At 42.9% G+C, this 26,399-nt stretch overlaps 1 protein-coding gene across 2 annotated transcripts in view; it reads left to right on the top strand.

Moving 5' to 3' along the window:
* Positions 1 to 26,399, top strand: part of MEGF10 (multiple EGF like domains 10) — a 124,618-nt gene that overhangs the window by 25,051 nt on the left and 73,168 nt on the right. For both annotated transcript variants that reach the window (XM_037028513.1, XM_037028503.1), the window contains exon 4: positions 17,366 to 17,458. In XM_037028513.1, coding sequence (XP_036884408.1) covers positions 17,366 to 17,458 — 93 coding nt within the window. The remainder of the gene's footprint in view (positions 1 to 17,365; positions 17,459 to 26,399) is intronic.

The following is a 26,399-nucleotide window of genomic DNA, read 5'->3' as shown; positions in this document are numbered from 1 at the left end:
TGTCATGTTTCCTTGATATTTAATATTCCCGCACATCTTGCGTCGCCGTGTTCACATTTCCAGTGGCAGCCACCACCTTCAGCCTCTCCTGAAAAAACTGGGACAAGTATCTTTTGTCAGCTGTGCTGGGGTTTGTGAGGCTTTCTGGGACCTATTGATACGTCTGCTCCACGTTTTTTGCTCCCTCTTGTGGCAGAATTCTTAAGCTCATGTACCTTCTGGGAATCTCGCCACACACCAGGCCAGGTGCCGACAGCCTCCCTTTTGTGCTTTCCCAAGGGTGGAGCTAAGCTCAAGTTTGTGATCTCTTCCTGACCCACAGATATGAGCTGGCTTTCTTCTGTGCTCAGTAGACATCTGACAAAACTCGCCCTCACCAGTGCTGGGAGCGTTGACAGAGAAGTGGATGGCGTGGGGGTTTCTGTATGTGCAGAGAGCTTTGAGAATACCCATGGGCCAGCTGGAGGTATCCATGAGCTAGGTATTCCCAGTGTCTCATTGGTGGACTTCTTGATGAACTCTGCTACATGGCTAATGGGATCCACGTTCCTTTAATGCCCTCTGGGATCCCTACCTGCTGCTTTCCCAGCTACTTTCCCATCCCCAGTCGTGTGGCTCATACCTCCATGTTCTGGATGTGGTGAGATAGAAATGGGCCTCTTTGACAAACTCAGCACAGCCAGGGAAGCTCTTGCTCACACGCTCTCACTTTCCCCTACCTGAGAAATCACAGGTCGAGAAGGCATTGAGCTGTGTCGCCTTGGGGGAGGGATGATGTGGGTAAAGTCTAACTGTTCCTCTTTCCTTCTCCAGTGTGTCCAGACTTGCATTTTTTTCCCCAGTGATGTGCTGGAGCTTCTCTGCTGGAAACCTAGACTTCCACAAAGGCTCTTTCATCCATGAGCGATTGTCTTAAGACAGTGTTCTCCTGAACCATGGCCAAAATGGACTGGAGACAGTTCACGGCCCCTGCAGGGTCCATGGCTAAGACTGAGGCCTGTGTCACTATTACCTGATGCATGGGTGGGCGAGGCTCCTTCTGGGCCCCTTCCTGGCAGACGCTTCCTTCCCTTCACCACGGTGTAGAAGATGTACGCATTTACTGGCTTTACCAATTGGGTTCAGCATTGCTGGGCATCCCCTCCAAGTGCTGAACTATGATTAAACAGAGGTTTGCATGGCAAACAGTTGTTCATTGCAAGTAAAATTGTCAATGAGTGTGCTTATGAAACATATCAATATTAAGTTCAAAACAGCTTTATAAATGATAGATTTGCAGTTGATTTACAGGGGAAAAAACTAAAAATTAGAAAAAAGGGCAGTTAAGTTTAAAATGCAACCTGTCAAAGATCTTAAAAGCTTTATTCTGAACATTTTAGGATCTTCACTGATTTTTTTTTAATTTTTAAAAAAGATTTTATTTATTTACTTTTAGAAAGGGGCAGGGAGGGAGAAAGGGACAGAAACATGGATGTGTGGTTGCCTCTTGTGTTCCGCCCCCCTATTGAGGACCTGGCCTGCAACCCAGGCATGTGCCCTGACTGGGAATCCAACCAGTGATCTTTTGGTTTGCAGGCCGCCACTCAATCCTCTGAGCCACACAAGCCAGGGTGATGTTTTTAATAAAGCAGGCCAACAGTCTGTGCCAGCTATGGCAGACTAGCAGGCTAGATGAGTTGATGTATAACCATATTTTGCTTGGTCCACATAATGTTTTGTATTTTTAAAAAATTTAACATAAAACTTAGAAGTTTCATTTTCCATGGAAAAACAAGTGATTGGTGACAGTAGCTTGACATTCTTTTCTCTGGAATATTTTTTAAATTTTTCAGTTACAGTTGGTGCAATATTATATTAGCTTCAGGGTAATGACCCAGTGATTAGACATTTATATAACTTATGAAGTGATCACCCTGATAATCTAGTACCTGTCTGACTGTATTCCATATGTTATACTTTACATCCCCATGACTCTTCTGTGACAACCAATCTGTATTTCTTAATCCCTTCAGATTTTTCACCCATCACCAAGTCCCCTCCCATCTGGCAACTGTCATAATGTCCTCTGTATCTATGAGTCTGTTTCTGTTCTGCTTATTTATTTATTTTGTTTTTGAGATACCACATATAAGTGAAATCATATGACATTTGTCTTTGTTTGTCTGGGTTATTTCACTCAACATGATACCCTCTAGGTCCATCCATGTTATTGCAATAGAAGATGGTGCGATTTCATTCTTGTCTACGGCTGAGTTGTATTCCATTGTATATCTGCACTGCTTCCTTATTCATTCATCTATCAGTGGACTCAGACGTTGCTTCCATATGTTGGCTGTTGTAAATAATGCTGCGATGAACATAAGGATACATGTATTTTTTTCATTTAGTGCTTGGGTTTCTTTGGATAAGTACCCAGAAGTGGAATTGCTGGGTCCTTTTTTGTCTTTTGGTACAGCCTTTGTTTTGAAGTCTACTTTGTCTGGAATAAGTATTGCAACCCCAGCTTTTTTTCTTTGTTTTTATTTTCAGGAAATATCTTTTTCCATCCCTTGCTGTCAGTTTGTGTGTGTCTTTTGATATCAAGTGAGTCTCTTGTAGGCAGCGTGTTGTGAGGGTCTTGTTTTCCTATCCATTCAGCCACCCCATGTCTTTTGATCAGAACATTTAATCCATTTGTATTTAAAGTATACTTACTAATAGATATGTACTTCTTGCCATGTTGTTATTTGTATTTTTATCTTTTGTCATCGTCTTCTTCTTCTTCAAGAAGCCCCTTTAATGTTCCCTGTAACACTGGTTTGGTGATGATGAGTCCCTTTAGCCTTTTCTCATCTGGGAAGCTCGCTATCGGTCCTTTGATTCTAAATCACAGCTTTGCTGGGCGGAGCAATAGGCCTTTGCTATTCATCACTTTGATGATTGCCAATCCCTCTGGCCTGCAACTTCTGTAGAAAAATCAGCTGATTTTTTTATGGGAGCTTTCCTGTAGGTACCTGGCTGCTTTGATCTCGTGGCTTACAGAATTCTCTCTTTCCCCTAATCTTTGGCATTTTACTCATGATGTGTCTGGGCATGGGCCTCTGTGGGTTCATGGCCTGACATTCTTATGTGCCAATAGACAGGAGACAATGAAAGGGGGCCGTCCTTTCCTTTATTTATTTTTATTGAGCTATAATTGACACAGTATATTAGTTTCAGGTGTACAACATAATGATTCAATATATGTGTATACTGTGAAATGATTACTACAGTAAGTCTCGGTAACATATCACCATACAAAGTTAGCATTTTTTCTATGATGAGAACTTTTAAGATTTATTCTTAGAAACTTTCAAATATGCAGTACAGTATGATTAACTATCGTCACCATGCTGCATATGACATCCTCATGACATTATTTATCACTGAAGTTTATACCTTTCAACCCCTGAGAGCTGTACTGTCAGATCCACAAGTTCTCTCTGAGTTTCCCCAGGCCTTACCTGCCCTGCCTCCTCCTCTCTGATCCTACCTGGTTTCTGGACAGATTTGAGTTTGTGGTCCTTGGTTTTTGGTGGAGTGTTCTGATAATGAAGGTCCTGCTATCAGCATTCTCTCACACCCTTCATCCTGCCCTTTTTGAAGAAATTTGACCACCTAATTTACAGATTTGGTGTAAGGCTATGACACTGAAAGGCCGCCGTCCCTGACAAGGGAAACAAGCCCAGCTGTCATTATTCATCACTGACCACTGAGCAAGACAAGTCCATTTCTTCTGAAGCTGGTGTAGGGAGGAAAGGAGAGCGGAAGGAACCCAAGGGCACCAGAACCGAAAGGAAATGTCCAGGGACCAGCACCAAGGGGGGAGGAGGGGCGGGACAGTGAAGGAGAAAGTGAAGACACTGGTGTCCCCCCCTCACTTCTCCTCAGGCTGGCCTCTCCTGTTAACGTGTGATTCTGAGGTAGCGGAGGACCGACCAGAAGGAAAGTGTTGGAAACCAGTGTCAGCAAGATGAGACAGGACAGACTGGGGGAAATGCTGTGTGGTGGGAAACGTGCTGTGGGGCAGAATATTTGTGAGCGGATTCTGTGACGCCATAGACAGTGGCTGGACCAAGAGGAATGCCATTCTGAAAACAGAAGAGGCTGGTGCGGTGCTTCCCGTAGAATCGCCATTCTTTCCTCACAGGCATAACCATAACAGTTCCAGGAGGGACGTAATTTATTTCAAATGAAGGTGCCTTCCATCTGGTTTCTTCTCTACATTGTATGCTGAGGATTTTGAAATCTTTTCCCAGTTGAATCAGTTCACTGGTCTGAATCATCAGACCAGTGACAGGCTCAGTTGCTAGGAAGTTGTGCTTAGGAAAGTTCAGCGCTTGTTGATTTTTAGAAACTACGGCCCATTAGGATCGTATTGCTTATTACTCAAATCTGATTTAACCCAAAGAGACAATGCAAGAGTCATGGCCAAAATAGATAATGCCTGTATACGGGTGGAATTAAACTAAAACCTCTTTCCATTTTCAAATAAATGAATAGGATTATGTGCTCCACAGATGGTATTTCAATCCCTTGTGTGGAATCTGTTATGATAGTCTATTTCAACACGGACTTTTTTTCCTGTGTAAGTCATTCACTTTGCAAAGGAAAAGCTTAGTAGGGTATTGCATTGTGAATTTTAGTGTTAGCATTTCCCCAAATAAATATTTCCTGGGAAAGTCTAAAGCCAGTACCTTCATAAGCATTGGGAGAGCTCATCCTTCAGTGACCATAGACTCTTACTGGAACTGCAAAGTGTGTGCAGTATTTCAATATTAGCTCAGATCTTTATATTAAAAAAAAATCTGCCCTCATTTGTGTATAGAGAGTTCTCTCTGTCCCTCCCTGGAAGCTCTCCTCACACCGTAGCTTTTATTTGGAAAAGCTTTACTAAATGAACATTTACATAAAATAACTATACAAATTAAGCATACAATTTGATAGGGATGGCATGTACACTCATGTACAACCAGGACACTTTCACCTCAGTTATGCTGGTTAAACTATTCATAACGTGTAAATATTTTTCACACCCCTTGGTAATTCCTCCCGTCCACTCCTACCTGCCCCCCGCACCTTGCTGCAGGTGACCACTGATTTGCTTTCTGTCACTCAAAGTTAGTTTGTATTTTCTAGAGCTTTATATAAATGGAGTTAGACAGTCTGTTTTTTTCTTTTAATGTCTGATGCCTTTTACTCAGAGTAGTCATGTTGAGATTCATCCATTTTGTCTGGATTATTAGTTCACTTCTTCTTTTATTGTTGAGTACTGTTCTGTTGCATGGATAGCTCACAATTTCTTTCTCTTTCACCTGTTTATGGACATTTGGATTGTAGCCAGTTCTTGGCAATCACAAATAAAGCTGCTCTGACAATTCCTGCCCAGGTCTTCATACGGAAGTCTGCTTCCGTTTCCCTGTGTGATGCCTAGGAGTGGCGTGTTCGTATCATTTGGTGCTAGTACACACATGTTTAGAGATGCTTTACTTGAAATAGCCAAACTGGAAACCATCTAAATGTCCATGAATATTTCCTTTGAGATTTTATTTTTAGAGAGAGGTGAAGGTAGGGAGAAAGAGAGGGAGAGAAACATCCATATGAAGGAGAAACATCGATCAGGTGCCTCTGACCCACACACCAACCTGGGACTGGACCCACAACCCAAGAATTTGCCCTGATGGGAGTCGAACTGGCAGCCCTTCACTTTGTGGGACGACACTCCAACCAAGTAACTGAGCCACACCAGTCAGGGCTGTGAATGTTTTTTAGAAATGACCAAACTTTTCCAAAGTGGTTATTATTTTATAATCTCACTAGTAATGTATGAGAGCTGCACTTATTTCAGATTAACCTTTGCCAACACCTGACCCAGTTGTTCTTTAACTTTCAGTCTCTTGACTATACATGCAGCGTTATCTTGTCATCGTTTTAGTTTGCACTGTTTAGTGACCGATGACAGAGAGCGTCTCTTTGTGAGCTTGTTTGCCCTTAGTACATCTTCTTCGGTGATGTGTCCAAATCTTTTGCTCATTTGTTCGAAACGGAGCTGTTTGTTTTTTATTTAGTGTTCTTTATATATTCTGAATACAAGTTATCAGATAATATTTTTTGAAACCATTTCTTTCAGTCTGTGATTTATCTTTTCATTCTCTCAACAATGGTGATTTTTAAAGAGCAGAAATTTTTTAATTTTGATGGACACATTCATTAATTTGTTCTTTTGTAGGTTGTACTTTGGCGCTATACATAAGAAACCTTTGCCTAACTCAAGGCCGCCGAGGTTTTCTCCTATGTTTTCTCCTGGAGGTTTTATACTTNAGCGTTACCTTGTCATCGTTTTAGTTTGCACTGTTTAGTGACCAATGACAGCGAGCATCTCTTTGTGAGCTCATTTGCCCTCAGTACATCTTCTTCAGTGATGTGTCCAAATCTTTTGCTCATTTGTTCGAAACGGAGCTGTTTGTTTTTTATTTAGTGTTCTTTATATATTCTGAATACAAGTTATCAGATAGTATTTTTTGAAACCATTTCTTTCAGTCTGTGATTTATCTTTTCATTCTCTCGACAATGGTGATTTTTAAAGAGCAGAAATTTTTTAATTTTGATGGACACATTCATTAATTTGTTCTTTTGTAGGTTGTACTTTGGCGCTATACATAAGAAACCTTTGCCTAACTCAAGGCCGCCGAGGTTTTCTCCTATGTTTTCTCCTGGAGGTTTTATACTTTTTAGGTTTTACATTTAGGTCTATGATTCATTTTGAGTTATTTTTTTGTGCATGGTATGAAATTATATATCCATGTTTATTTGCATATGGATATCTGATTTTTCCAGCATTGTTGAAAAGACTTTTTTTCTTCACTGAATTGCCTTTATGCCTCCATCAAAAGATAATTATCCATGTATGTGTAGATTTATTTCTGAGCTCTATTTAGTTTCATTGATCTATTTGTGTACATTTACACCAACATCACACTTTCTTGGTTCTCATACTTTCTAAGTCATTAAGTCAAGTAGCATTAGTCTTCCAACCTTGTATTTCTTTTTCAAAGTTGTTTTGGCTATTGCAGGTACTTTACATTTACATATGAATTTTAAAATCAGTTTGCGAATTTCCACAACAAATGCTGCTGGGGTTTTGGTTGGTATTATATTGAATGTATAGATCGGTTTGGGGAAGAACTGATATCCTAACAACATTGAGTCATCTGACTCATGGACAAGGTCTGTCTCTCTGGAGAGAATACGCATATTCTGTTGTTAAGTGGAATATTCTATAAACATGAAGTAGGTCAGATTGGTTGATAGTTCTGTTCATTTCTTTCATTTCTCTCAGTGGTGTTGTTAGTTCTTAGTGTATAGTACTTTCACCTTTTGGGGCATATTTATCTCTATGTGTTTCATATTTTTGATGCTATTGTAAATGGCTTTAAAAATTTCAATTTCTGATTGTTCCTTGCTAGTGTATAGGGTTATAATTAAATTTTGGGCATTGGTTTTTATCTGCAACCTTGTTAAACTCTCTTATTTTAGTAGCTTCTTCTGTAGATTCCATCAGATTTTCTACATACATATATTTACATAATCTGTAAATAAAGGCAGTTTTACTTCTTCATTTTCAATCTGGATGTCCTTTAATTTTTTCTTGTCTCATTACACTTGCTGCAAACCTCCAGCACAATATGGGATAGAAATTATGAGGCTAGACATCCTTGTCATGTCCTTAACCTCAGGGGGAAAGCATTCATTCTCTACTACTGAGTGTAGTGTCAGCAGTAGGTTTTTCGTATTTGTCCTTTATCAGTGTAAGGAAGCTCCTTTCTGGTCCTAGTTTGCAGAGAATTTACTTATTTTTATCAGGAATGGGTACTGGATTTTGTCAAATGCTTTTTTTCTGGCATTTCTGGAGATAGTTTTCTGCTATTGTGGATTTTTTTTCTTTTTTAATTAGGAACTGACTCACCTGAAATGTATCCCAAAGAGGCAGTGTATTAGTTAGGAATCAAGTTTGCCTGCAATAAATAGATATCTGAAAAATGGGAACATATACACACTTGGGGTTCATTATCTTTATGTTCTGGCAAGCCTGAAACTGGGTGTTTGTGATGCTTATTCACCTGTGTAAGGAATTCAGAGCAAAGGTTTCCACGATTCTCTGGGCCCTTCCCTCAGATTTGCCTGATTTTGGCAAATTCAGTCATGCCGTCCACATATCAGGCATATAAAGGAGAAAGAAAAGGGACATTACACTGACAAATTAAGTCTGTCCCCCGGCACTGTTTTCCACATGGACACCTCAAGCCAGGATGAGGGCTGGGAAATGACCTGTATTGCCAGCAATGTTATTCTCCCAGTGAAAGTGGCATTCTGGAATAAGGGTGGAGGGAAGAATGCATATTTGGTATGTGATTAGCAATGTCTGCCAAAGACACTGCTAGTCATTGCTCTTAGTACTTGTATTTAGGAGTCATAAAGGCCCTATCAGGAGTGGAGGAAAAGGAATTTCAGATGTGGATGCTTTTTCGGTACACTTAGTAGGTGCAAACTGGTGGGCCCCCAGTGCTGTCTCACTCTCGGCGACTGATCAGCCACATATGCAGGCTGTGGACGTGAACCACCAGTGGTGGGAGGCCAGAGCCCTTGACCCCACATGGCGGGTTATGCAACCTTGGGGATGGAATGGAAGGAGAGTGGGGTCTGAGGCAGCTGTTGTTGCCATTCTCCCTGCAACTTGCTTACAAAGGCGTCTACTTTCTCTGTTCAGATGTCCTCTCTTTCACGAGACCCACCTTGACCTCACTCGAGTTGGAACTAATGGCTTCCTTCCTGCAGCACCACGGGGTTCTTTATGATAGCTTTATTGGGGCAGAACTTACATGCCATATAATTCAACCATGTACAGTATGCCGTTCAGTGACTTTACTTATATTCACTGAGTTAGACAACCATCACACCATTTTAGAACATTTCATCACCACAAAAAACAAACACAAAAACAAATAAACAAAAACCCCTATACCCACTAGCTACCACCCCACCTTCACTCCTGATCCCTCCTAGCCCTAGGTAACCAGTAATACACTTTCTCTCTCTATAGCTTTAACTACATGGATATTTCATATAAACGGAATTATTAAAAGTGCTTTCATAGCATTGTGCTCACAGCTCTGTTATTACCCAGCATTCTGCTCTCTGTTTTTTCAGTGTAAGGGGCCTGTAGGTGACTAACTCTGTGAACTGCATTCCTCATCTGCTGTCTTTATATCCACAACAGCAATTTGTCTGCTATATCAGTAAATACGAAACAGGGGAGGGCAGACTGCAATGTAACATTTGGAAATATGGAAACAAAATGATTCCTCTCTGTACGTCAACATTATTTGTTGACGTAACTCAACATTAATTGAGGCAATTACATTTTGTAGACACTGCATGTAGTTGGCCTCTAACAAAAGTATGGAATGGATACAGTTTATTTTGGAGGTCGACTCTGCTTTTTCTGTCTTCCTCATTCGAATCTTCTGACTCCTAGCCATGTAGTACATCTGCCCTGGTTTCTGGCTTAGCACAACCTCTCCCATCTTTTTCACCCCTGCCAGTCCCCCACTCTTGAAAACGTATCAGCACTTTTGTTCCTGTGGGAGTCAGGCACCAGGGTTTGACCCTATGTGTGCTTCTCACACCAGCTGTAGATATTGGGACAATCATTCCATGCCCTGAGCTTCAGTTTCCTCGTTGGAAAAGTATGGTAATGATATTCAGTAAAGGCACCCTTCACTCTAAACATCTGTGTTCCTCAATACCAACTCAGAATAAATGAGCAAGAATAAGTTTTGTGACTTATGTTTTTCATTCATTAGACCAGAGTAGAAGGGATTTCTGAGGAAAGATGGATTAGGTGGAAGGGTTATGGGGCAGTTATTTTTGAAGAATACTTGGACATAGAAACATTTTTCAAATTAATTTAAATGAATTGATTATATTATATCCTTTTGGACCATAGTAGGCGCCCGTGTTTAGAGAGATAATTGGTTTACAGAGGAGTATTTTGTCTGCCTACTCTCTCTTTCCCCTCTTTGTCGTGCCCTAGGTGTAAATACTAAGGCAAATGCACACGGCAGAAGAGAAAGCTATTGAGCATAGTTAGTGGCTCTCAGTATTACAGTGAAATATTTGCAAATGAAAGGAATGAGGTCCGTAGCACTGATAATGGGATTTAAATGGATTTAGGAACTAAGGCTGAAACAGGAGCATAATTAGAAAAGATTCCAGGGTCATCCTGTCAATCCTCACCTGTTCATCAGGCAGACAGGCTGTCCACAGCTTTCACTGCAAACACGTGGCGGATTCTTCTCCTTGGTGTCTCTTGCCTTCCAGTTCTTAAGGGAAAGGAGGGGTTGGCTGCCCCTTGCAACTTGATGGGTCCGCAGCAGTGTACTTACTGTGGGTCCAGAGCTTCCGCTTCCATCCGACCTCTAACAGAGACCACTGAAAACCCAGAATATGCTATTTCATGATTTTCTTGAGGGGAGATGTGAGAAATCAGTTATCTAGGTCATATCACCTTTGAGAACTTTTCCTGGTTTAAATCGCTCTTTAGGAAAAAGAGAAAGAAGAGATGTGAACGAGAACTAAAATGACTGTTTCCATTGATGCCCAAGCCACATTTATGATGCCTCTTTTGCATCTCTCCTTGAAATCTAAGCTGTTGAACTAAGGGACCTCCATTCCCTTTCTCCGTTCTAGCTCACTTCGGGATTTTCTCCAAGAGAAATTCATGGGCTTACCCTACCTTGGTTTCTTTTTTTTAAAAAATATATTTTATTGATTATACCATTACAGTTGTTCTATTCCCCCCTTCATTCCCCTCCACCCGCACACTCCCTCCCCCACCATTCTCCCCCCCCCTTAGTTTATAACCACGTGTCTCAAGTTCTTTAGATTCTATATTTCCCCTACTATTCTTGCCCTCCCCCCTATCTATTTTCTACCTACCATCTATGCTATTCTCTGTGCCTTCTCCCCCCTTCTCCTCCTCCCACTCCCCTGTTGCTAACCTCCATGTGTTCTTCATTTCTATGGTTCCACTCCTGATCTAGCTGTCCTCTTGGTTTGCTTTTGTTTTAGGTGTGGTTGTTAATAACTGTGAGTTTGCTGTCCTTTCACTGTTCATATTTTTCATCTTTTTCTTATATAAGTCCCTTTAGCATTTCATATAATAAGGGCTTGGTGATGATGAACTCCTTGAACTTGACCTTATCTGAGAAGCACTTTATCTGTCCTTCCATTCTAAATGAAAGTTTTGCTGGATAAAGCAATCTTGGCTGTAGGTCTTTGGATTTCATGACTTGGAATACTTCTTTCCAGCCCCTTCTTGCCTGTAAGGTCTCTTTTGAGAAATCCGCTGACAGTCTGATGGGTACTCCTTTGTAGGTGACTGTCCCCTTATCCCTTGATGCTTCTAGGATTCTCTCCTTCATTTTGGTCTTGGCTAATGTAATTATGATGTGCCTTGGTGTGTTCCTTCTTGGGTCCAACTTCTTTGGCACTCTCTGAGCTTCCTGGATTTCCTGGAAGTCTATTTCCTTTGCCAGACTGGGGAAGTTCTCCTTTATTATTTGTTCAAATACGTTTTCCACTCGTGGCTGTTTCTTTCCCCCTTCTGGTACCCCTATAATTCGGATGTTGGAACGTTTAAAGATGTCCTGGAGGTTCCTAAGCCTCTCCTCATTTTTTTGAATTCTCATTTCTTCATTCCTTTCTGGTGGGATGTTTTGTTCTTCCTTCTGGTCCATTCCATTGATTTGAGTCCCCGTTTCCTTTCCATCACTATTGGTTTCCTGTGCATCTCCCTTCATTTCAATTAGTTTAGCCTTCATATATTCCTCTAATTTGTGACTTTGTTCCTCTAATTTGTGACTATAATCTACCAGTTCTGTGAGCATCCTGATAAATAGTGTCTTGAATTGTGCTTCTGAGAGGCTGGCAATTTCTTGGTCGCTGAGAGTTATTGGCTCTTGGACTTTGAGTTCTTCTTGTGCCATCTTTCGGGTTGTTCGTGCCTGTTCCATAGCAGGATCAGAGCCCTAAAGTGTTCACTAGAACAGGGCAACTAAGTCGCTGGGTTGTGATGTTGTATGTGGGGGTGGGGTCAAAGAGGGACAATGGCTCTCACTGGTATTGCAGGGCAACTAAGTCGCTGGGTTGTGATGCTGTATGTGGGGGCGGGATCAAACAGGGACTCTGGCGTCCTGTCTGCCGCCTGCCGCCATAGCCCTCACCGGTGCTGCAGTTGCTGCCATCACCGGGCCCACGCGTTTCGTCTCACTGCACGTGAGTGTGCCACTGCCGTCAGCCCTCGCCCCCTGGGGCCTGTGTGGTCTGTCTCACTGTGTGCGAATATGCACCCGCGGTCTGCCCCGCACCCCAACTGGTTCTCGTCTGCCTGCGCGCCTGGGTCGGGGGCCCTGTCCAGCCCGACCCTGCTCGCTGCTGGCTCCGCCCCTCTTACCATCCCGTTGAACAGTTAGATGTAGTGGGACTTCCGTATAATTCAATTTTCTGTCCTTTGGTTGTGTCTTTGTTTCTCCAAACCTTTGTTGTATTCAAACTTGGTTGTGGGAGAAGGCACAGTGTTTCCACCTATGCCTCCATCTCGGCGAAGTCCTACCTTGGTTTCTCATGCCGTGTTTTCATCATGAAGCTCAACATCAGGAGTAGGTGGCATTTAAAGCTGACAGAGAGGATGAAGCTTGGGTAGGGATCCAGCACAGCTGGACTCCTGGAGGGGACAGGCTGTGTTTGCCACCACTCGTGCCCCAGTCAGTGTTCCTGCCGCTGGGTGAGTCGGGGCATCAGACAACACAGAGAGTGTTGCAGCTCCCTCTGTTCACCTCTGTTAGCTCCAGTCACCTATGCTGGTCTCGGAGGGACTGGGTGAAGGCTGCCAGTGGGTGCGCGGAGCCAGGAGCTGGTGGGCTAAGGACCTGGGGCAGAGATGGCACTTGGGTAATAGAGTCTAATGCCGTGTGTAGTTTCTGCACCATGGATGTAGAATCTGGTGCTCTTTCCATTTAGAATCCCTACCCACAGTAATGCGCATCATTTAGATCATTATTTGACTTTAGGCTTCAATGCTCAGAAGTAATTCCATTGGCTTTAAACTTTAATTAAGAAAATTACTAGGAAAGCTGATTCCCCCTTCCAATTCCTAATTAACTAACAGACCAATTTGTTTTCTGCTGGTTATTNGGCTAAGGACCTGGGGCAGAGGTGGCACTTGGGTAATAGAGTCTAATGCCATGTGTAGATTCTGCACCATGGATGTAGAATCTGGTGCTCTTTCCATTTAGAATCCCTACCCACAGTAATGCGCATCATTTAGATCATTATTTGACTTTAGGCTTCAATGCTCAGAAGTAATTCCATTGGCTTTAAACTTTAATTAAGAAAATTACTAGGAAAGCTGATTCCCCCTTCCAATTCCTAATTAACTAACAGACCAATTTGTTTTCTGCTGGTTATTCACATTTTGCTGTAGACTTTGGTCACATGTTAGTTTGTTAGTTCCAGATTCTCGTAATTATAACCTGGAATTTCAAATGACTGCATGGGATTTTTTTCTTCTATTCTAATTAAACTTCTTGATGTTCATGTCATAACACACAAACATTGTATCACCAGGAATCAAACATGGGAGCATTCATAGGATTATGCAGCCATCTGAAAGCATTCTGAAGCAGATCTTTGATTCTTACATGTAGAAATTTGCTTATTATCCCCTCTTTTGGAATTAACAAAACGAGCAACAAGAAAGAATTGATTGGAATCCTAGCACATGCAATCCTGAGTGTTTACCCTTTGGGGCGCATGTTTAACATGCATTTCTTTACCCATTATGATATTGGAAGAAAGATTCTAGAGCTGCTTGCTCAGTCTTACCTTTCTTCCTACTTAGATTCAGGTAGATACTGTGGAATATTTGGGGTCACACCAGGGTTAAGAGCCCACACAACTACAAATCAACCCAAAGTTTAATATGCAGTCTCTGTGGTAACTATGCACATCAAAGCACTGGTTTGTGGGGAGAGAAAGATGAGTGGTCAAAGGATGTAAAAGGAAGAAAAGGGATGGAAAAAATGAAAGGATAGAGAAGATGGGCAGAGCAAATAACTGAGACCCCCACATTCTCCTCTCGTGGCCTCCCCTCCCAGGTAGAGAGGAAACGCTGGGTTGTTTTCACCCAACCCGGGGTCTCGGATTTCAAATTTTCAAGAAGTGAAACTGATTCTTTTGTCCAATGAAATCTTATACAGATGCCCAAAATATAAAGATAAGTGAAGTAATAGTTTTTAAAATTCAGTTCATTTAAACTAGAAATAAAATAGCTTACGCATTTCTCCTACTCCACACCCCGTGCCTCTCATCATCACCAATCTCTTCTCTGTACCTAGGAACTTGGGTTTGTTTTTTTAAGATTACACATATAAGAGAGATCATACGGTATTTGTCTTCCAATGCCTAACTGATTTCATTTATCATAATGCCCTTGCGTCCCATCTGTGTTGTGACAAATGGGAGGATTTTATTACTTTTTTTATGGCTGAATGATATTTCCTTGCATGTATTCACCACAGTTTCATTATCCATTCACCCATGGATACTTAGATTGCTTTCGTATCTGGGCCGCTCTTAAGTGATGCGGCGATGTGCATGGTGGTACATTGTATCTGTTCGAATGTATTCTCATTTTCTTCAGCTAGATACCCAGAAGTGGAATGGCTGGGTCATATGGTATTCTATTTTTAATTTTTTGGAACTTCCAGACTGGTTATATTGATTGACATGCCCACCAACGGCACAGCAGTGGTCCCTGTTCCCACATCCTCGCCAGCACTTGTTGGGTCTCATCTTTTTCATAATGACCGCCCCTACAGCTCTGAGGTGATACCTAGATCATTGTGGTTTTGGTTTGCACTTTCCTGATTGTTAATGATGTCGTGTCTTTTCACGTGCCTGTTGGCCATCTGTGTGTCTTCTAAGTTAGTGTTTTATTGATATAAACGTATAAGTTAACATTCGTAACATTTCCTTCGCACAAAATTAGTTGGGAAGAACAACAAGCCTCTTAAATAAATATAAGAATTTGAAATTCGAGAAAATGGGTAGCACTTCTTTTTTGTCAACCACTATCCCCAATTTTTGTTTTCTTTTAAATGCAGTGTATTAGAAAACTCTAGTTTCATATTAAAAGCAAATAGCATCTGACTGTTAAAACTTCTCAAGATGTACACAGAGAATTTTAAATAGTTTTAGATTTTTGAAGGAGGAGAAATTGGTAGATTTGGGTCTGAAAGCGGATCGCTGTACGTTGCAAACAGCGACGTCATCGTCATCGGTAGGTACAAGTGAGTGCTCCCCCATTTGCATGTTTCCAGTGGGTGTGAGCTCTCTCTGTGAGCCAGTGTCCTGTGCGCACTCCACCGCAGGAGCAGTGAGATAGTGTCCAGAGCATGCCCTAGACCTGAGCCTTGTGCACCATTTAATCGATCCTTCCCTATCTAAATTTTAAAGATAGAGCACTGCAGAGCTATGTCCTTACGAAAGAACAGCACATCTATAATCAAACACATGCATAAATATGTAATTGTCTGAATCAAATATTGGAAGGTTCCTATGCATCGCCTTCAAACTCGAGTGTCAGAATTCCTGCTCTGCGCCAACATCTCAGGCTCAGCTGGCCTGGCACCCCTCACCAAACTGCCTGGGCGCTAAAAAATTATTCTGGGAATGTGAGTGAGTGAGCTTGTGTTTTCCTGAAATGTATGGTCCCTTTATCCTTCTGTGGTGCCCTCTACCTGATGGATTTTTGTAATAAATTTATATTTTTCATTAGCATATTCCCAGCTAATTCCCAGAATAAAGCCCCAACACCTTAGTTTTGTTTCCAAGGTCCCTCTCTCCCTTTTTAAAGCTATTGCTCCAAACAGTGTGCCCGAACAGGCCCCATTTTCATTTGTTTTTCTTTCTGCATTTTGCTTCTGCTTTCTCTTTACCTAAAATGACTTTCCCTTATGTCTAAATCTTTTTGATAAAAAGCTTAGAAGTGATCACCATTTTCATTTTTGGTGCAGCAATATATATATATATATATATATATATATATATATATATATATACCCAATATAGAAAGCTCATAAAAATTTTAATAACATGGAAATATTTTCCCATTATATTAAGTGGGAAGGCAAATTGAAAACATTATGATTCTGTTTTTCTTTTCCTTGAGAAGAAAAATATATAGGAAAACATTGCTGAAAGTTTCTACATACATAAAAATGTTACTGGTTGGTGGATCTGGAGATGAGGTTTATTTTGCTTATGGTATATTTTGACAGTAGACCTGTTTTAGTTTTGGTTTTGTAATAAGGCATGCATTCAAAAATTTCTCTCTAAACCATGTGGTACCTTATCTCATCCTCACCTAGCATTTTAGAATATCTTAGCCTAAAACTCTTCCAAATTGTTCTCAAAATTACTCTTATATTCTGGTATTTTCAAAAACGTTTTGTCAGTATTAAGGGTACTAAGATCGAAAGGAATGCTCATTAACGTTCAGCACAGAATAGTATTTTCAATGTCCCTTCCTGTTGGTCCCCTGAGCTTTGCTTTGGAAGTGATCAAGCTGCCCATCTGCTCATAGTTCAATGACACCCCTAACCTCTATGGGTTGGGTCACGCCTAGGATGGCCACTGATGAAAGAGGAATTGAGATTGACTGTTTCCTAAGACCTGGGTGACACTTTTCAAATATTCTCCTCCAATAGGAACAGGGCATGTGGTTCTGCTGTGTCGTGATTGTGAACAGCATGTGCCCAAAGAAATATGACTGTTGTTTCTGGTGAAGGTGACTGGGGATGCCTCCCGGCCTCCTTGGTCTCCCCGGAGTCCTAATACCTTGCTTTGTGATTTGTTTCTGCATTCACAGCCCAGATGCCTCCTCCAAAACAAAGAAGACTGCCAATGTATTTGGTGGTCACTGATAAATTTTTAAGTGGATTAGGCAGTTTTCCTGGAAACTTCTTTCCTAACTGAGCATGAAGTAGAATTAAATAGGAGAAATGAAGGAATTTATCTGGAGATATCAAAATAGGAAGGAGAATTGTTTGGTTACACCGCAGACTGTAGGAGGGCTGAGGAATGGATTGAAGAAAATTATCAAGCATGCATGTTGTTTTTAAGAGATACTTGAGACCGGGATGTAAAACAGCTGTGTTGTTGGTGGGGGTGGGGGGCAGCTTCTCGTGCCAACTTTCCTTATTTGATTGATTTTTCTTTCTGACAGCCCACTGTGCTGATAAATGTGTCCATGGTCGCTGCATTGCTCCAAACACCTGTCAGTGTGAGCCCGGCTGGGGGGGCACCAACTGCTCCAGTGGTGAGTTTCCACCTGCTGTTGTCTGTCTCGGGATGTTTGTGCTGGGAGGGCCCCCTTGTCTGCAGATTACCCTGAGCCATGGTTTCCCTCTTCGTCCCTCAGCAGAATGTGGTGTGGATTCCCGGGCCCAACTCAGTGATACAGTTTCCTTTCAATCTGTGCATGCGTTGTACACAGAACTGAGTTTAGAGAAAGGTACTTGGGACGAAGGACATTTCACTAATCTGATGTGGGTACTTTTGTAAACACGGATGCATTTTCCAGCGGTGGTAACATAGTTACTGTCTTCTAGCTTCTGTTTCCACTTGTTGATTTATCTATGATATTTTCTTGGTGATTAAAATTTATCACTTGTTGGTTTTAACTTAGAAGTAAAATTGATATCTTCAGTGCTGATGCTATTTTTCTGTACACTCTGAGATGCAAGTAATGAGCACTTGCTGAGATAACTTTGGGGAGAAATACTGGTAATGAAAATTCATGAACAGTTTGGTATTTAATTAAACATAGTATTGTATATAACCTGTCTCTGTTATGTTAGAATTACAGTTCTACAGTGTGGTATTTTGCATTACAAGCAGGTTGCACTTCAAGTCTCATCTTCTGTATTATGAGTGTTAAATGATGGGATGTCATGGAACACAGCTGCTTTACTAAATTTCACAGTTAAAACGTTAGTGTTCCGGCTCACTTGTTGCTGTGTGTAGGACTGTGAACACTTCCTGCTCCTTCATACTTTGTTTCCCCTTGAAAATATGAGAAGGAATCAAAGGGCAACTAACCGGTAACGTACAAATCATTATGTTTAGAGAAAGGATACAGTAGTTTTAAAAATTGGCAGGCCCTCACGACAGCACGAATGTGCCCTCATTGCTACAAAACATCGTTCTGAAACTAGTCTGAAAGGACTTCCTGGTGTGTAGGTAAGCTGGTTTGGAGAACTTTCACTGGCGCGCACTTGGAATCGAGGTCTTATGATCTTGGTAGAGCTGCTTGCTTCGGCTGTGTCATCGCTTGGCCATCCCTTCCGCTGTCTGCACACAAAACATTCTGCGTGAAAGAGCCCTTTATTGTGTCTTAGACAGGCGGTGTGTGTGTGTGTTTCTGCCCCTGACAGGCTTCCAGTTCCAATGGATAACTGTCTCGCAGGGTTTTGTTTTGCTTCTGCTGGAGATCGGGAGGAGAGGGCGCATTTTGTTCACATGCCGTGGAGGCGGAGTGTCTGGGATGTGGGCTTTGGCTCCTGTCCATTTTTCTGGCCGGCTGACCTCCAATGTGATGTGGCTTTCAGGAACTTTTCCAGCTTAAAAATCAGTTGTGCCTACACATTTTGAGGAAAAATAACATAAACCGGCAGGAGAGGGAAGAGTGGATGTATTTGTCACTGAAAAAGTGAGGTCTGTTGCTGATTCCAAGGCCAGTGTGCGTGCATGCGTGGGAGAGTTCCAGCCGAGTCCGTGCGCCATGTCCCGAGCACTGCGCCCGCACGGGCTCAGACGTCAGGCTGACCCATGTCTGTGAAGACAAAGCAGGAGCCCACAGGGGTCTCAGACTCTCAAGAACTGGTTCAGGCCGTCTCTAAAATAAACGGGTGCTTTGTTTTCAGGGTAGGCCTTCTCGAAAATGAACTGCTTTATTTGGGAGTTGACTTGTTTTTGAAGGAAGCCTCTAGAACTCTGCGAACACGGGTTCTTTCAATCCTGGAAGATGGTAGTGCCTCGACTTTTAGTTTATTCTCTACAACTCATGTTTTGGCTTATTAAAAACGAACAGAAGCATAAATAAACATGGACAGATGTCTGACATCTTCAAAGGCATTCAGAGAAAAACTTCTCTGGCATCTTTTCAAAGCACGTAAGAAAATGCTCTTCTGAGCCAGAGCGCTGGGTCTGGTTGCCTGGGTTGTATCCGCAGAGGTTGCTTTACTAGCATCACTCATTGGGGTGGTAGAATTTGTTTATTCTTGGCCAGATAATTCTTGAAATGAAATGCGTGTTCTAGTAATCTACTGAGTAGCAGAGCTAGAATGGCCTCATTTCCAAAGATCTTGTTTTTCTCGTTAGTCGTATATTTGATAGTACATATTAGATCCATAAAGTGATTGTATTGATAATAAGAGTGGTTCCTTGTATCAGTCAGTGTCCAATCAGGAGACAGAAATCACCATATTTTTTGAGTAAAGCTTTTATTTTGGAACAATTTTAAATTTACAGAAAAGTTGCAGACATAGTAGACAGTTCCCATATATTTGCAGCCAGTTCCCCCTCTTGTTAACATCTTACCATTGGCTTGTCCAACTGAGAAACTGACCTTAGTGCATTACTGAACTCGCTAGAAATTTGCCTTCTAGAACTTGCTAGAAATCTACCCTAGGGGACACTTGGGAAAGCTCTTAATGGCAAAGCATCTTACTAGAAGCTCTCTGCTACAAAATAGCCCCAGGGGGATGCTCAGGGAAGTTGTTGGCTGATGGGGACTGCTAGCCTCCGTGTTTGGCGGGAGCTGAATGCTAGAGAAGCTGCTGCAGGAAGCTAGAGCCTCTTTTGCAGAAACCTGGCACTGTGAAAGCTGCAGGCGCCACAGAGTTGGGTGCTGGAGAAGCCAGTCCACCCGCTGTGCTCACAGGGCGGGACCTGGGTGCTGGCGTGGCCACATGCACCTCAGGAGTCAGTTGGGCTAACACACTAGATCCACCATGGACAACTTTCCTCCTGGAAGGTCTCTCCAGTGCCCTCTAAAGAAAATGCTTAAGATTTGGCCAGCTGGGAAAAGAAAACTATTTAAAGGGCCCATATTCATTTTTGCAGAGCAGGCAAGGAAGAATGAATTTAACACTGAGCAGCAATAAAGTAACAACTGTCACAATCTATGCCTCTGGTTCCATAGCTCCTCTACACACATTCCTACACACACTTGAATTCTTACCGATCAACAGAGCAACTCTACGTTTCCCTCTAATAAGGTACAGCTACCCGTGTCCTGTGTAAAGACCTTCTCACCTGCTTCCTCAAATGACGAGATCAAGTCCCAGTAGTTGTGTACCCACTGCCGGTTACATTAAAGTTTTCTCAAATTCGGTCAGTCACAGCTCCACTGAATGTTGTTCTCTAGATACTAAAGTTAATAGCCAACAACCTGTTTATAAAGTGAAATAAAAATGGAAAGAGAGGAAAAAAGAAAGTAGCACCTATAAATGAATGCACCTGCAGAGCAAGCCAGCAGAAAGTGTTAAAGCCACTGCAGGCCCCTTGCTGTCCTTAGCCACGAGGCTGTGCTGGTGTGTGCGGCTTCCTTCCTCCGCTCAGCAGGGCAGATGCGCCCTTTTGCAGCCCACACCCCACCCGCTTGGGGTTCTTTCCCTTAGTGAGCGACTAAAGCTTCATTCCTGAAGGGCCCGAAATCTCAGTCGTCCTGCCTTTTCAAAAAAAATTGCTGATGTTCTCTATTACCCTTTACTAGTGGGCATGGAGGTATGAAGAGGTGCCCCCCAGGGCCCCTCGGTTTTCGGGCGTGGTTTTCCTTCCTCCCGCTGTGTAGTGGCACCCCAGTTTCCTCTGGGTCATCAGGATTGATCATTTCATCTAGAAGAGTGAGAAATTTTATTTATATTGAGAGGTTAAAATGACCAGATGGCAATAAATTAGTGACTGTCATATGGAACTATCTCTCTCTGTTTTTTCTTCTGAATATACTTGGGAGATTAAGGAACTAACAGACACCTTTGCATGTACAGGTTAAGAAAGGCTTCCCTTGGAGACTGAGTCTGTTCCCCTGGTCAGTGGAGGGAGTCCCCGTCTGTGACGTGTAGTCCGTGTTCCTGGGTCTCAGTGTGTTCTCTGTGTAAACAGCCAGTGTGTCAGAGAACTGCATGGAGTTTGTTCCCCAGAGTGAAAGCAAGATTTATTTGACTAGACTTGGACATATTGCTTCGTTTTAGATTTGATTAAATGATTTTTTAGAAAAGCACATACATATTTTACTTTTATTGGCACCCTAATGTATACCCCAGCCTATATGACATTAATCTGCCTTACCTCCCTCTCTCTCCTCACTCCTCTCTTTCCTGCTCTCTGATCATCCTCCTCCCCCATCCATCTCCCTGTCCCATCATCAATCCTCCACCGCCTTCCTCCGTCACTGATGACAAACCACTCCTGAAGGCAAGGGCTGGGTGTTATTAATCTTTTTAGCCTCCATTGTGCCTGGTATGTGGTTGGAGCACAGTACGTGTTTGTCCCATTTAATTAGATTCAATGAACCATATGATTCTGTATGATTCTGAGACGGTCATTTGTGTATTCATGATGCAAACTTCCATTGAAAGATCACCGTGCACAAGGCCCTGTACTGGATGCTGGGGTAGGAAAGAAACATGGAACAAAGCTCCTGCTTGGAGAAAAGCAGTTGGAGATGTGAGTGTCTCATGGCGAGGAAGAGGGCAGCCTCAGCCAGAGCCGTGGCTTGAGGAAGCATACAGTGGGGTTAGGGAAGGGAGTGCGAGGTCTCCTGGGTGGACTAGGGCAAGAAGGGCCTGATGTATGGCTGTGGGGGAGGGGGAGTGAAACGAAGATGATGAAGTCTTAGACTGCCCTTCCAGAAACTTAGCTGAGACTCCAGCAAGGAGGAGCAAAGAGGGAGTTAGGAAAAAGGCAAATGCAGGCTCAAGGAAAGTTTGGGGTGTGTTTGCTTTTGTTTATGTTTTAAGGTGAGGAAGTCTTAGAGGCTGAGAGAGAGGCGAAAGAAAAAAGAGAGAAGCTAGAGGTTCAGGTGAGAGAGAAGCTCATTTAATTGTGGGAACAAGGCTTGTGAGAAGACAGTCGCAGGACGGGCTGGGACGCCAGGAACCGATGAGCGGGAAGGAGTACTTCCCACTCCCAACAGAATGAGGAGGACTGAGTGGTGTGGTGGGCGGGGACGCCCACAGGTGTCTAGTATCAAGGGGGCTCATATCTGATGACCTTTCTTCTCTTGGTGACCTTGGAGGAGAGGTAATCTGCTGATCCTAAGGGGAGCAGAAGTGGGGGCACACTGATGATGACAATGACAGATAGTTCTTTTTCGCTTCACGCTCGGTATGTGCTAAGCATCATTACAAGGGCTTTACAAGAGTGGCATTTAATGTTCACAGCAGTGAAACAGTAACCGTTCTTGTTCCTATGTTACAGACGAACAAACAATGGTGCAGAAAAATTAAATGACTTCCCTAGGTGTATACATTCGTAAAGGGTGGAGACAGACTCACATCTCATTCAGAGCCAGAACTTGAACCACAAGGGTCTGTGCCTCCTGCAGTCGGGATGGAGGTTTGGTGAAAGTGACCAGGGGTGAGGGGAGGAATGACAGCGGGAGGTGGGCAGAGGCACACCAGATCCTAAAAGGAGTTTCTTGAGAGGTGCTGAGGGCACACGAACATTAAAGGTGAGGAATTTCAAACGACACCAGTTTGGTTGGCCTCATTTGTCATTTTTAATTTCCTAAGAATGTTGGGCCAGAGTACATTTACGATCCCTTTCAAGTCTGTGATTCTCTGAGTGATTTACTTCGATAAGCACAGGTATGAAATCCCCGAGACCTGTCTTTGTGTTTAAAGGAAACCCTTTAAAACTTTTATATGAGTAGCAGAAACACATTTGTCCTCTCAAACCATGTAATCCTATTTATGATTTTCTCAATGTCTGTAGAGAAGTTTATTTCTCCTCTGGCTGTAGGACACATCCAAAACTCATGGGAAAGTCCTAAACCAATAGCAACCCACAAAATGTTCTCAAACGCTTGGTCCCCAGGCTTTTGACATTAGGACCAAATAGAGGCAACAGTGGAAATTCGCTTTGGTTTAGAAGATGCAAACTGGATCTTTTAGTCACCAATAGCGTTTCTGGTTGAATGCACTTGGAAGTAGTGAAAATATGCCTAGGAGGCAGCACTAGCTCAAACATTTTCAGGCCCAGGTTTGGAACACTGATAAGCTATCACATAAAGCAGGCCTGCTGTGGAGCCCTGAGTAAGTAATAAGACTTCCCCTGCAGCATATTCCAATCGGGGAATTCATTTGAAGGATATTGCAAGCCAGAAACCATAAGGCAGAAAAAGCTGACTTATTCCCCAGCAAGATTTGTTGTAAAGGTCTATCGACTGGACACAATGGTCCGATCGATGTTGTCTGGGGAAAGAAGGCACTCTGAGCCCGGCCCTGGAGGCAAGTCATTAACATGCCCGTCTCTCTGTCAGAAGTACTTTAGAAGTCAGGTTGATGGAGCAGGGAGAATGAGAGTAGATCTTTTGGGTTCACTGGCACAGGGCATTGATGATGGGTGGGAAGGACTGAGTTCGGAATGGTAGAGCGGAACTGCCCAAAAGCAATTTCACTGATGGACTGCCCAAATATTTCGATAGAGGTTACAGACAGAAACTGCTGATTTGGTTACTCTCTGGAGGGTAAGGGGGCCTCCTCCCTGCTCCTTCCAACCCCCATGTTGGAACCGAAGTGCAGTGGTCCTGGCTGCTCACCCTTCTGTGCTGTTTCTGGGCCTTACTTTCCTCATGCTTCAGATAAGAAGAGCACCTACTTTACTGGCTTGTGAGGATTAAATGACACAATACCTGTTCAGTGCTCAGCACTGTGCCTGGCAGCATGCTAACGGCTAAGTGGTGCTTGCACTGTCTAGGGTGACAAGCGGGCTTCCACCAGGCTTCTCAACGTCAGTCTAGTCTTTAGACTGGACGATGGATGGGGTGGCCCTTTGTGCATTTCGTCCTGCAGGTGACACCCTTTGTTAGCACAAGCCTCTCTCGGCCCAGAGTCACTTGCCAGGACTCCCCAGACAGCCGTGGTGCAGCTCCTTCTGTGTGAGTTCCAGCCTCTGACCATGGTGTCCTCCTTACCAGACGAGCGTGTGTGTGGTCCACGTTGCTCTGGGTGCAGTGAGAACGCCAGACGTTTCCATGACTCGTGAGGCCAGTTCACTTGACGTGGGTGTAAAGAGCAGGCTGGGCTGTCATGTTATGTAACTCCATTGCACATCATTTATTGATTTTTTTTTGCTTTGTGTAATATTCTTCCACATGTATTTATCAGAATTCTTTGTTCAACCTCAAAATGTAACAAATTCTAACCTTTTCTCACTGTCTCTACTGCTGCCAAATCCAAGCCGGCATCTTTTCTTTTAGAGGCAAAATTGGTTTTTATTAAGACCTAAATCCTTCCTTTTTGTTCCACAGACAGCAATTTAAAATACCTACTAAATGTTGGTTAATTGGGAAGTTCTAGATATTCAAATTGTTTAGTAATGAAATATATTTATTCATTTAAAATAGTTTTTCAATTACAGTTGAGGTACAATATTACATAGCTCAGGTGTACAACTTAATGATTAGATGTTTATGTAACTTACAAGTGATTGCCCCAATAAATTTAGTACCCATCTGATACCATGCATATTTTTGACAATATTATTGACTAAAACCCATGTGCTGTAGTTCACATTCTCCTAACTATTCTGTCACTGCCAATCTGTGCTTCTTATTCCCTTGGGTTTTTCACCCACCTCCTCCAGCTATGCTCCTATCTGGCAACTGTCGAAATGTTCTCTGTATCCATGGATCTGTTTCTGATCTGCTTGTTTGTTTATTTCGGTGTTTAGTTTTCACGTAGAAGTGAACTCATGTGACATTTGTCTTTCTCTGACTTATTTCGCTGATCACGATACCATCCAGGTCTATCCATGTTACTGCAGATGGCAAGATTGATTGATTGATTTCTCTCTCTCTCTCTGTGGCTGAGTCGTATTCTGTTGTGTACATGCACTACTTCCTCATTTACTCATGTATGGGTAGGCCCTTAGGTTGCCTCTGTATCTTGGCTGTCGTAAATAATGTTGCAGTGAACATATGGGTGACCATGTCTTGTTGATTGAGTGTTTGTGTTTCTTCTGATTAATACCCCAAAGTGGAGCTGCTCTTTCAACTGGCGGTCACAATAATCTCCTTGCTGCTGTCTCTACTTGGGCCCCCCTACAGTCAGTTCTCCCTAGTGAGACCAGGCGACCTGTAAAAATGTTCTTCAGAGGGTGTTGCTCCCCTTCTCAAAACTCCCCAGCATTTCCCATTATGGTCAGAGTAAACTACAGTGTAGCCTTGACCTTGATCCACTAAGCCCCGTTGGATCTGTCCCACACCCTTTCCCTGAACCCCTGTCACCGCACTGCTGCTCTGGGTATCACGCTGCTTGGCCTCCGCCCTCCTTTCTTGGGACACACCAGTCTCACCCCTGCCTCTGTGCGTGGGGTTGCTCTGCTCGGAGAACTCTGCTCCCTGGATCTGCACGTGACCGGCCTCTCTAGGTCAAGTAGGTCTCAGCCCAGGTGCCGCCACCGCGAGAGGCTTTCCCTGACCTCCGCCTACAAGGAGTGCTCCCCCGTTACTCTCTATTGCATCTCCTTTTTAGATTTTTTAAATGGCACTATTTGAAATTATTTTTTTGGTCCGTCTTCCCCTCCAGAATGCAAGCCTTATGAAAACATGGGTTTTGTCTGATTCGTTCACTGCTTCTTAGCTCATTTATTCACCTAACGTCCAGCACAGTGCTGGGTACACAGGGATGTACAATACATATTTGTGGAAGGAAGGAATAAAGACATAATCCTTCCAGGAGCAGCAATGACATAACAATGACAAATGAGAAATGAGTAATACTTTGTTTGCCTCTTCTTTTGAGGGACTTTCGGTTTAACGGAGGAACTGGAAGTACATGCACAGCTGCAAGAGCAAAGTATTTGGAGAAGTTGAGAAATGATCAGAGGGCTTCCAGAGAAAGTCTTTCCTCCAGTGGAATTAGGGTAGCTCAGGCCTGTTTGGCCTCAGGGTTCATTGTGGCTTTGTACCTTGCGGGCTCACTCACTTCTGGTGACTAAGTGAAGATCCCTTCCATGCCCATCCACTGGCC

This window comes from Sturnira hondurensis, unplaced genomic scaffold (assembly GCF_014824575.4).
Source record: "Sturnira hondurensis isolate 20B ecotype Veracruz unplaced genomic scaffold, ASM1482457v3 Scaffold0001509, whole genome shotgun sequence".
Classification (NCBI taxonomy): Eukaryota; Metazoa; Chordata; class Mammalia; order Chiroptera; family Phyllostomidae; genus Sturnira; species Sturnira hondurensis.
Note: the sequence above shows the minus strand (reverse complement) of the source record. Positions and strands in the feature narration are given on the sequence as shown.